An 11,342-nucleotide genomic window follows, 5' to 3' on the forward strand; every position below is an offset into this window, starting at 1 on the left:
TAAGTGTATAGTATATTTTCTTGGGCCTCTAGATTAACCCAACATTTCTTAAAATTTTTGAGGAGCTTAAGTGATTAATTGCTAAATTTATTTTTTATCCAGTTCCTAATTATGTTACTGGTAATAGTTCCAAAGTTTAGAATTTTTATTCACTTGAAGAAATCCTAATATACCTTTCCCCAAGTTATGAGATGAGATTCATGCAAATGATATGTCAATTCTGAAGAACATGTTTGCCTTTAAGATGGACATTCATTCATTTAACATAAACCAAATCAATGTCCATTGTGACTAGAGAGGTATTGTCATTTTAAGCAGTTACATACCAATGGTGGAGGGGGTTGTCAGGGACTGATCCCAGTGCAAGTTTGTTTTCTCATGTTCTGTTGTCCATCTTAACCAGATGTGCGAAAACTGCTTCATTGGGGGTTAGGTCGTAACTCCCCCTTTGGTATGTGATTGTTGGTAAATATGAAGAAATGAACATCCAGAAAATACCCACTCATAAAGATTCCAACAATTTCCCAGAGTTCATCTCATTTCTCTCTGCCTCCATTCAAGGTTATCGTGATAACATATGAAAAAGTGGAGATTAAATAATCTTCACACATTTTTAGCCACAAGACCCCTTAGCCTTCTTTTGTCATTAACAAGGATTAAAAAAGACAATAAATCCTTCCTTTTATATAAAGCAAGTACCTTATGGTCTTGCTTTATTGCCTTTGTTCTTCATTTCCTATTGACACAGAAAGTCAAATATAAATGTAATTAAGCTCATTTTATGTAAATGATTCAAAATATGCAGAGTTATGCATATTTATGCAGAATATGCAGAATTATGGTGTTTGAGGTACTAAAACTAGATAATTGAACCATTTATTTTGGCTCTTATTCAAGCATTTGGCACTATAAAAGCACATTTGAACTCTGTAGAAAAAATAAGTGTTTCTAAGATCTTTTTTCTTTATTTGTTGAGGACCTACTAAGTATAAATCATTGTTATAAACTGACATGGGAACAAAAATGCCTGGTGTCTACATTTTCAGCTGGTATTTTGCAAGTGTAGGTCTCTGTTTCACCACGGGTTAGAGCCCTCCTGGTGAAGAATGCTGGACTTAAGAGGGACTTGAGAGGGACATCAGTGATTGTTAACTTAGGAGGAATGCTACATTTTCCTGACCTAGCTAAACCATTGATTTTTCCATCTCAATAAGGGTCTCTTCAGTCTGTAATGGCAGAACAATTTCTTATTTGCTAATTCTAAAAACATATATAAAAGATGGGTCAAAAGTCAATTCCAAAATTCCACTACCCCTTACTATGCTTCTGCATGCCCCTTCCCTAGTACCTTCTTCATAGCCTCTTTAACATCTTTGTTTCTCAGTGTATAGATTAGGGGATTAACACTGGGGGTGACAATTGTGTAGAAAAGAGTAAGAAACTTGCCCTGATCCTGCGAATAAGTATTTGCTGGCTGTAGGTACATGTATATGATTGTACCATAGAAGAGAGAGACAACAATTAGATGGGAGCTGCAAGTGTTGAAGGCCTTTTTTCGCCCAGCAGCTGACTTAATGCTCAGCACTGCTCGTGTGATATAACCGTAAGAGATGAGGATGAGAATGAGTGGTGCCAGGATGATAAAAATCGCCAAGGCAAAAGCCAGTGCCTCAAGGGTCATAGTATCTACACAGGCCATGCCAATTAGTGCTGGCATCTCACAGAGAAAGTGGTCCACTCGTTTGTGCCCACAGCGGGGTAACATCAGTGTCTGGGGTGCCATTATGAGAGAATTGCCAAAGCCGCTCAACCATGCCCCTGAAGCCAACTGCCCGCAGAGACGTGGGTGCATGATGACAGTGTAGTGCAGGGGTTTGCAGACTGCAGCATAGCGGTCATATGCCATGACAGCCAGGAGGACACACTCCACCCCTCCCAGGGCCAGGACAAAGTAGAGCTGGATGGCACAACCCACATAGCTGATGGTCTTATCAGGGCCCCAAAGGTTGTATAGCATCTGAGGGATGGTGCCCGTGGTGAAACACATGTCCAGGAAGGAGAGGTTGGCCAAGAAGAAATACATTGGGGTGTGCAGCCGAGAATCCATAGCTGAAAGCAAGATGATGGTCATGTTGCCAAGAAGAGTGAGCAGATAAAAGGTGAGGACAACCACAAAGAGGATCAGCTCCAGGTGGGGACGGTCAGAGAAGCCCACCAAGATGAATCCTTCAGAAGAACTTGTATTGTCCTTTTCCATCACCTGTAACCATATATCACCTGTTGGGAGAAAGATGAGCGTCTGTAAAGAGCATAGATACCCTCCCTCTAAATGGAATTATTGGTAAAAGGTAGAATAAAACTTCCTTGGATATGTGGATGCCCTGGCCAGCAGGGAATTCAATGGGGACCTGGGAAACAAAGGGGTCAGTCGAATGAGGGGACAAGAGACACGAAAGAATGAGAGCAAGTCAAGAGTCTGATCAAGCTCCGAAGAGTTTATTGTTTCAGCTGGGCTTATAAGCATTCAAATGAGAAAGTAACTAAGGGCTATTCCTAACAGGGTGGGGAGGGGGCTTGTTTCTGGAAAATTACTAGGAGAAGGACCCTAAGGCGGGGGGTGCATTTTTGAGGAGATATGCAAGGGGAAAGTACCATTGCTGTTTACGGTTGAATTCCTGAGAATAGTTTGCTTGTAAAATCAAGATAGCAAGGGGCATTTTTGTGATATGTTTTGGCTCCCGGCATGTGGATGCTTGACCCAAAATTTCAATAGGTACTGATTAATTCATTATTTGCACTGAGGAACAAATAATATTGGGAGTTTATCAGACTTCTGGCTGTGATTATTTGCCAACATTTTACATTTTTGGCATGATATAAAAAATTACTTTCAAAAGCAGATTATTTTATAAGGGAATGGACACTGAGCATTTTCCACTTTTTTTTAAAATGGGAAATTAGCAAATTTTCCTAGCCATACCTACCACATGATAGGAATAGTGGCTTGTATATCTGGATCAGAGAACTGGACTTGCTGTTTGGTGAAATCTTATTCTAAATACTGTCTCATCAATACTTGGAAACATAAAGTTATATCCAAACTCAACAGGGTACAAGTGATCAAGAAAAATTTTAGGAAGATTACCTCATTATTGTTTATATCTACGCTTCTGACTCCATCCATTTTATTTACTGGAACATGACCTTGGCTTATGTGTATCAGACAAGATAATAGTGAACGGCATATGTCATGACCTAAGTAGCCCCTCTACGCCAACCTATTCAAATCTCCTGTGATAAAATCATGTTTTGCATCAAAATTTTTCTGATGTTGAGAATGTTTTTTATAAAAATGAAAAAGATAGAAGTAATTTCAGAAGTCAGTCCCAATGGAACTAGTAGCCAGCATTCTTTTAATAGCCTTTCCCTTCTTCTTATTCACATTTTATTCTCACAAAAACTCTACTTCTAAATAGCCTACATTGAATATTTTATTTTGCTGTCTCTTGATCTCATAGAACAAAGAGATTTCATATCTTCTAAGATATTTTACATGTGTAATTATTAGGTGGTCATTTTATGTCCTAGAGTGAATATACTATATAATGTAAATTAGCCAAAGGCAGAGTCCTCCTTACTGATATTTTTTAGTATTTTCTTAAACTTTTAGTAAAAAGTAATGGAGTTGTGACTTTCATTGAAGGGGAGTGTATTGTATTTCTCAGGTACATAGGGCACAAAACAGGGTTCAAATCCACTGCTCTGAGAATGCTTTGCCATAACTAAATTATGTTGTGGCATATGTTCCCAACAATAGCTTTAAAATTTTGGACATCAAAACTTTGAAATTTATTGACAATTAAAGGATTGTTACAGTCATCACTCCAGAGGCTGCAATAAGCTTCTATAGATGGGAAAATATGATAATATCTAGGTAGACAGGCAATCCTTTGTTTGATAAGTGAGGAACAATGCTTATAATCAAGCAGCATTGTTAGTAAGGGCTTTCCCTCCACTTTTTGTAAAATGGAAATTTTAAAAAATGATGTTATATAATGGTTAAGAAAGAACATATAGAGACATGTGAATGAACTGAAAGGGTAGATACAAAACTGATGATAGTAGATGCCTCTGTAGAGGAAACTGGGTAAAAGACTGGGACTTTATATCTATAGTGTTGATTTCTTTAAAAATAGCTGGAAGGACATATGGCTCTAAAGCAAGAGCTATTATCTAAACTGTAAAGCATATGTAGTTTTTCTGTTAGACTTTGTAAATTTCTATGTGTTTTAAATATTGAAAAATATTAAAAATCACTAATTATAAGTTATTTAAATATTAATGTAACTAACGTATATACCTCTTATTAGCTAGGCACTAATCTTAAGTGTTTGATACAGTTTACCTCACTTAATTCTCAACGAAGCCCCAGGAGGTCAGCAGTTTACTATTCAACATCACAGATTAAGCCACTGAGGCTAAGAGAGTGATGAAATAACCTGCCCCAGATCACGGAGCTGGTACATGGAACCAACTAGATCCCCAGTGATTCTGCTCAAGGTATCACTCCATCCATCACAATTCTAACTGTAGAGTTGAGCAGCACAGTAATTATACTAAATCTGTATATAAAAACTAAATGAGTCATAAAGTTAGGGCTGCAATTTGCATCTTTTGATTTGTTACATGCAATTTAGTATAGTCTTATTGCTTATAAATTAAATAAGACAAGTAGGTAGCTATCATGATATTACAGGCAAAGATGTAGACAAACCACATTTTTACTCAGAAAGTGAGAAGTATAGTTAAAATTTGCCCAACAGGATGTATGAACCCTTGAGTTCATTGGGCACAGAAACTCTGTTAGAATGAGCCTCGGCCTGGCATCATCTGTCTATCCTTAAAGGAAGTGCCAGGTGACTGTGACTGACAATGAATGCCTTGTTCCATGTTATAATACTCAGAATTTTCCTTATTACTTATAAGTATGTATATGAATGCTCATTGACCATAAGGTAGAATACAACCCAAGTTATTTTCTTTTCTTTCTGTTTTTTCACACCAACTAGGAATTATTCATGTAGAATTATCCTCATGAATTCAACATTTTCATGGTGGTTAAATCATCTGTTCACTGTCCTTTCTCCTCATATTGTCACATCAATTCAATCATTACTCTTTTTTTCCAAACCTTCCCTTTGTGAGGATTATATTCTTGCGTTTATAGAATTATGGCTATAACTAATAACTAATGGCTAATATCTCTATTTGTCAAGAATATTATTTCAAATGATATGTGAATGTGTCTATCCTTGTTTGAAACCAGAAGAATGACTTCTAAACACAGTAATAAGACAGTTTTCTTATAAAATCCATACACATTCTTTATTTAATCATAGTACTATGATTTGTCAATTCTGGCATTTAAATGTGTTCCCATTGTTTTGGAAAACAAGACAATCTTATATATCCTCTGTGATATCTGCATTCTTGACCAGATAATTCAAATTTCACACTATTTTAAAAAATTGGACCAAAGAATACTCCACTATTGACTATTACCTAATTAGCTTATAAAGAGCCAGAATGGAAATTTATTGCTTAGAATATTTGGAGTAGTGGATAAGTAAGTCCCAGAGCTAAGAAAGGTATGGGCACTTCATAGCTAGACAAGTTACTCATTCTTTGCCAAATGGAAATGGAAAATGAAGTAAATGCAAAGCCATAGAAAACCTAGAAAAATGTTCTTTGTTTCTTTCATTGACTATCAGCTTGGAGTTCAAAGTCTCAGTGTCAATACTCACCACTCACAATTACCGATGTCCATGATTCAATATACTCCCATGGAATGCAGGATTAAAATAATTTTATTCTTAAAATTTTTCAGTCAGTAGATTCTACTACTTTCTAAGTTGATTTTTTGGTAATAATTTCATTAATGAGCTGAAAATCTCTCTAGCTTCCTCACAGGACACATGATATTAAACAATTTTTAAAATTTGGCCAAGCATACCTAAATAAAGTTCATGGACAGCTAGACTGAAAAGTATTGGCATAAAAATTTAATTGTTCGTGGCCATAGCCTAAGGTTCTTAAGAAAGCCCCAGATCATTGGGTAATTTAGAGGTGTAGGTCACATTTCTCTTTATACAAGAGCATTAACTTACTAACTTTGACTGCAACCTCAGAAATGCCATGTCCATGGTTTTTTCTCTTTCTTGAGGTTTCACTTAGAAGTCCAAGCGGGATGACCAAAGTGTAGACAAGGAAAGGAGAAAGATCACATTGAGGAGATCTATAAAAAAGGTCAAAAGAAAAAGGGGCAACAAGACCCAGCAAAGCTGAATCTGAATAGATGGAGAGAGAATGTTGGTGAGCACACAGTGGTTACACCACCTAAGCTCTAGCTACAAGGTACTCCTCCACATCCCACCTCCCAGTTCCAGACAAGGAGCCAGATGAGAAGGAGCATAAGGGAAGCTGTGCTGATCTCTGACGTACACTTAGTGCAGGGAACACTTAAAGATCAAAGGATTCAAATTTGAGAAAAGGAAGAACTCCTTATGGATTTCAAAACTGAAATAGAATTGGATATTTCCTTTTCTGGTTACCCTATGGAGTAAAACTTTCTTTTCAAAAATTCTCTTAGCTAATTATCTCTAACTAGTGTTGGGAGAGTGTATTGTCTCAGAGGAAATATCACTCTTCCCAATACACACAGTTACATATGTGCATGCACTCAAGCATGTGTGTGTGTGCGTGTCCTACTCCCCCACAAACACACACACACATTGCAGATTTACCCAGGAGAGAGACAGAGAGAGCACCAAATCTTCGCCTAGCCTATTTTCATCATCAAGACCAGTTCTTAGTAACAAGCATTAAGACACCTAATGCTTAGTTCAGATGGAAACTGGAGTTAAGGAAAATATGTTCCACAACGTACGTGTGTCTTGTTTTCCTCTACCACTTGATTAGTGAATTTAGTGCTATTATTATTTAAGTGCCTTTACTGTTTTGTTGACTTAAGATTAATTTTCCTGGCAATTTTAAGACCTGTAATGTTAAAGCTTATCTTGAACATTTCTATTGAAGCTAGATATATTGACAGGAGGATGGATTAAAAAAGAAAAAGATTGATTTTGACACTTAGAATTAATATAAAAAAGTAAAAAAATAGGCCAAAATATTAAGAGAATTTTATTTCAGTTTGTCTTATTTGGTGTAAAATTATTAAATTTACTTCAAGAAAATTACTCTGTCTGACAACTATCAGCTAAGTCAGAATCAATTCTTTCTAAAAGAAAATAAATGGTGTGCATGTGTTGTTTCAGATTACTTTATTATCTGTTACAGTCATAAGGTAAACAAGATAGAAATAACTGCATCTTAAAAGCAAATGTTCTATATTTAGCTATCAAAAACTTCTATGGGAAATAAATTTCACATCTCACCTCTCCAGTCAAAGATTTTAATTACAGATACACATGAGATACTACATATAAATGTACACTGTACATTTAAAATATTATTTAAAATTTAATATTAGTTATTATTACTAATAATATGATATGGTGTATTAACTTTGGTGACCATTTCCAGGTATTTTTGTCAATAGAAATGTCAAGTCCTGTGTTCTAAACATTATTAAAATCATACAATCTTAATAGCACTAATTATGCTGATAGGGATGCAATATATCAGTTATAAGCAGTGATAATATTATCATCTTCATTAATTTATAAACAAATGGCTTACAATAACTTTTTTTTGTCAACAGAAATACTCAACTACATAGATGTGCAGTCAAAACTAATGAATATTAATTTTGTATTACAACAAACTTCTTGGCACGGTCAGATGAGCTATTCCCCCGGTGAGCTGCTTTTTACATGTAGATTCAGTTATTAGAGTAAACTAAAGAGAAACATCTAGAGAATTTTGATGCTCTTAAGAATTTCCTACCTGACATAATGAGTCCCTCTGAGAAACAAAAGAAATGAAATCTTCCTGGAGCAGTTAACTCAATGCAGGATGTGAAGTTGCTAATCAAAAGAAAAACATTTAGAAATAATATTTAAAGTTACTTTTTGCTACCTCACTTCTATCTTTTTTGGCCTCTTACCATCACAACTCATTCATTACAAAATGATTAAATTTATAACTGATGGAAATGTTGTAGCTATTATGTTAATGGAAATGTTATAGCTACTATGTTATGGAAATGTTATATGTGGAAAGCTACTTTCTGTGATATAAAATAATACAATCCAAAATAATATAATCCAAGGATTGTACATGAGTTCAAGAAACACTTGCCATAAGTAACTATATGACTTAAGATTGTTATATTGTAATATGACATCATAAAATGTCTTCAGAAAAAGAAATGACATCAGTTATCTTTTCCATTTAATCCAATTCCCTTTTATTGCAATTTAATCTGATTATTATCATTGTAACTTTTGCAGAAGCGAAGAACAGATTATTCGTCATACTTTTATCATGTGTATTCATAAAGTTTGATGTCAAATATCCATCATTTCTTTGCACTTTATTTCCCAAACCTACTTTTCTTGATTTTCACATCTTTGTGATTTGTCCAATCACCATGTCCTGAAACACCACAGTTTTCCCTTTTCCTAAATCTTCACATTCAGTAAGTTTCTAAGTCTCCCTATGACATCTATCTTTCACAGCCCCTATGACATCTGTCTCTCTGTGAGAGCTTTTCACAATCTCCCTATGACATCTTTCTGTTTAATTTCCAATGCTCTTGCTCTATTCCAGTAGCTGACTTAACTCTTCCATAATTTCCTGCAAGAGCCTGTTCATTTGTTGATCTCTAGCATCTCACTCGCTACCTTAAATCATTTCTCATTTTGCTTCAAAAGAAGCCTTTCTAAAATATAGGCGTTATCACTGCCATGCTTAAAGTTCTGAAGTGGTTCTTATTGCCTGAAGAAATACGTACACGTTTTTAAACCTGGAAGCTCTTTTTAAAGAGCTCTTGTTTATTTTATGCTCCAAATGCATCAAACTTAAAACAATGAAAAACTAAATTATCGGGCGGCGCCTGTGGCTCAGTGAGTAGGGCGCCGGCCCCATATGCCAAGGGTGGCGGGTTCAAACCCAGCCCCGGCCAAACTGCAACAATAACAAAAAAAAAATAGCCGGGCGTTGTGGTGGGTGCCTGTAGTCCCAGCTGCTCGGGAGGCTGAGGCAAGAGAATCGCGTAAGCCGAAGAGTTAGAGGTTGCTGTGAGCTGTGTGACGCCACGGCACTCTACCGAGGGCGGTACAATGAGACTCTGTCTCTACAAAAAAAAAAAAAAGAAAAACTAAATTATCTCTGGAAAATAAATTGAATGAAGGAGAAGAATAGCCTTCAGAGAATGGCTCAAATTCCAGCTCAGATACAATCACTGTAGGCTTAAATATTAGAAAGCCTCAGCTTGGCACCTGTAGCTCAGTGGCTGGAGAGCCAGTGCGTGTACCGAGGCTGGCAGGTTCAGATCCTGCCTGGGCCTGCCAAACAACAATGACAACTACAACAGAAAAATGGCTGGGCGTTGTGGCAGGCACCTGTAGTCCCAGCTACTTGGGAGGCTGAGGCAAGAGAATCACTTAAGCCCAAGAGTTTGAGGTTGCTGTGAGCTGTGATGCCACCACACTCTATCCAAGGTGACAGCTTGAGAGTCTGTCTCAAAAAAAAAAAAAAAAATAGAAAGCCTCATTTATTATTATCTGGGAGAAAAATGTCCTTGTAGAGTTATTATAAAAGTTAAATAAGGCAAGAAATATTAAACATATAGCACTGTCCCTGACATATAGTAGATCTTTGATAATTGTGATCTTTCCTAATTGTATGTCATTGCTTATGATGTTCCCTCTCCGATGAAGATCTTTATTCCATCAAAATAACACTAAAATAATCAAGGCCAAGTTGAAATTTTCTGCCTGTAAAATAGTCTTATTTTTTCCTGTTTCATTTGTTTATTCTTTTATATGGGTTCTAGAAGCTCTTTATTTGTAGTCCTACTTTAGCACTTATTTCACTTTATATTGGATGTTAGTTCATTTTAAAGAAAACTTAGAACTGGATGATTGGGATAAATTCTTGAAGAAGAATTTAGCAAAATTAAAGAATCAGAATGCTCATTGTCATTGGCATATGAGGGGATATGTGAGGAGGGGTAAAAGATAATGAAGTGGAAGAGAAAGGAGCTCCTGACCTGACTTACCTAAAGGTGAAACTCCCTTGGTGGAAAATAACATAATCCAATGCCCTATTGTCCATTTACACAAAGTCCAGTATATAATAAAACTTTATCAGACATGAGAAGAAGCAAGTGAATCATATGATCAATAATCAAAAAAATTTTAGAAAGTTATAGAAAGAGATTGCTAGATAATCCAGATTTTAAAGTTAGCGAATAAACTTGAACATAACTATGATTAATTTGTTTGAGGAAAATATAGAGAAAACAGATGAACTCTGAAGCCTGTAATCCTAGTACTCTCCAACAAGTCCCCTGTCATCTCTATTTAAAAAAAAAAAAAAGATAAACTAGCCAGGTGTGGCCTGTAGTCCCAGCCACTCAGGAAACTAAGAGAAGAGAATCTCTTGAGCCAAAGAGTTTGATGTTGCTCTGAGCTATGATGCCACACACTCAACCCCAGGGCCACTGAGTGAGACTCTGTCTCAGAAAACCCAAAAAAACAAACAAAAAAACCCCCAAACAAAAAACCAAACCAAATAAACAAATGAACAACCCTCCCCCACCAAAACAAGATGAACTCATGAGAATGTCAGCAGAGAATTGAAATATGCATAAAAAGAATAAATTATACATTCTAGAAATGAAAAATAAAGTAATAACTGACATTAATAATTCAGTCTAACATCATAATATAGGAGTAGTGATTAAAATAGGAAAAAACTGACAATAAGAAAGAAAAAATAATAGAAACAAATTGTGGACATAATAATATGTAGGTCCTACACAAATAGTTTAAGATACAAATTACAGTACTAGAAGATGAAGTGAGAAAAAATGGAGCAGAAGCAAAACTTAAAGAAATAATGGCCAAGAATTTTCCAAAACATCAAACAACATATTCAAGGATCTCAGGAAATGCTAAGAAAGATAACAACAACAACAAAAACTCCTTTCATTGTATCATGATGCCAAAAGCATGATCCATAAAAGAAAAAAAATCATTAAGTTGACCTTAACAAAATTGAAAACATTTGCTTTGTGAAAGACATGTCAAGAGTATGAAAGACATGTCAAGAGTATGAAAGACCAGATATAGACTAGGAGAAAATATTTGTAAACC

General features: G+C 35.7%; 1 protein-coding gene across 1 annotated transcript; it reads right to left on the reverse strand.

Annotated features, from left to right (window-relative positions):
- Window positions 1-1,318: 1,318 nt before the first annotated feature.
- LOC128594719 (putative olfactory receptor 2W6) lies at window positions 1,319-2,266 on the reverse strand. The gene has a single exon (XM_053603621.1). It carries the CDS (start codon window positions 2,255-2,257, stop codon window positions 1,319-1,321), a length of 939 nt encoding a protein of 312 aa, XP_053459596.1. The 5' UTR covers window positions 2,258-2,266.
- Window positions 2,267-11,342: the final 9,076 nt, after the last annotated feature.

This window comes from Nycticebus coucang, chromosome 9 (genome assembly GCF_027406575.1).
Source record: "Nycticebus coucang isolate mNycCou1 chromosome 9, mNycCou1.pri, whole genome shotgun sequence".
Classification (NCBI taxonomy): domain Eukaryota; kingdom Metazoa; phylum Chordata; class Mammalia; order Primates; family Lorisidae; genus Nycticebus; species Nycticebus coucang.

Bases quoted from the DNA above. Each gene is read 5' to 3' on its own strand.
- LOC128594719 (XM_053603621.1), bottom strand. From the start codon at position 2,257: ATGGAAAAGGACAATACAAGTTCTTCTGAAGGATTCATCTTGGTGGGC.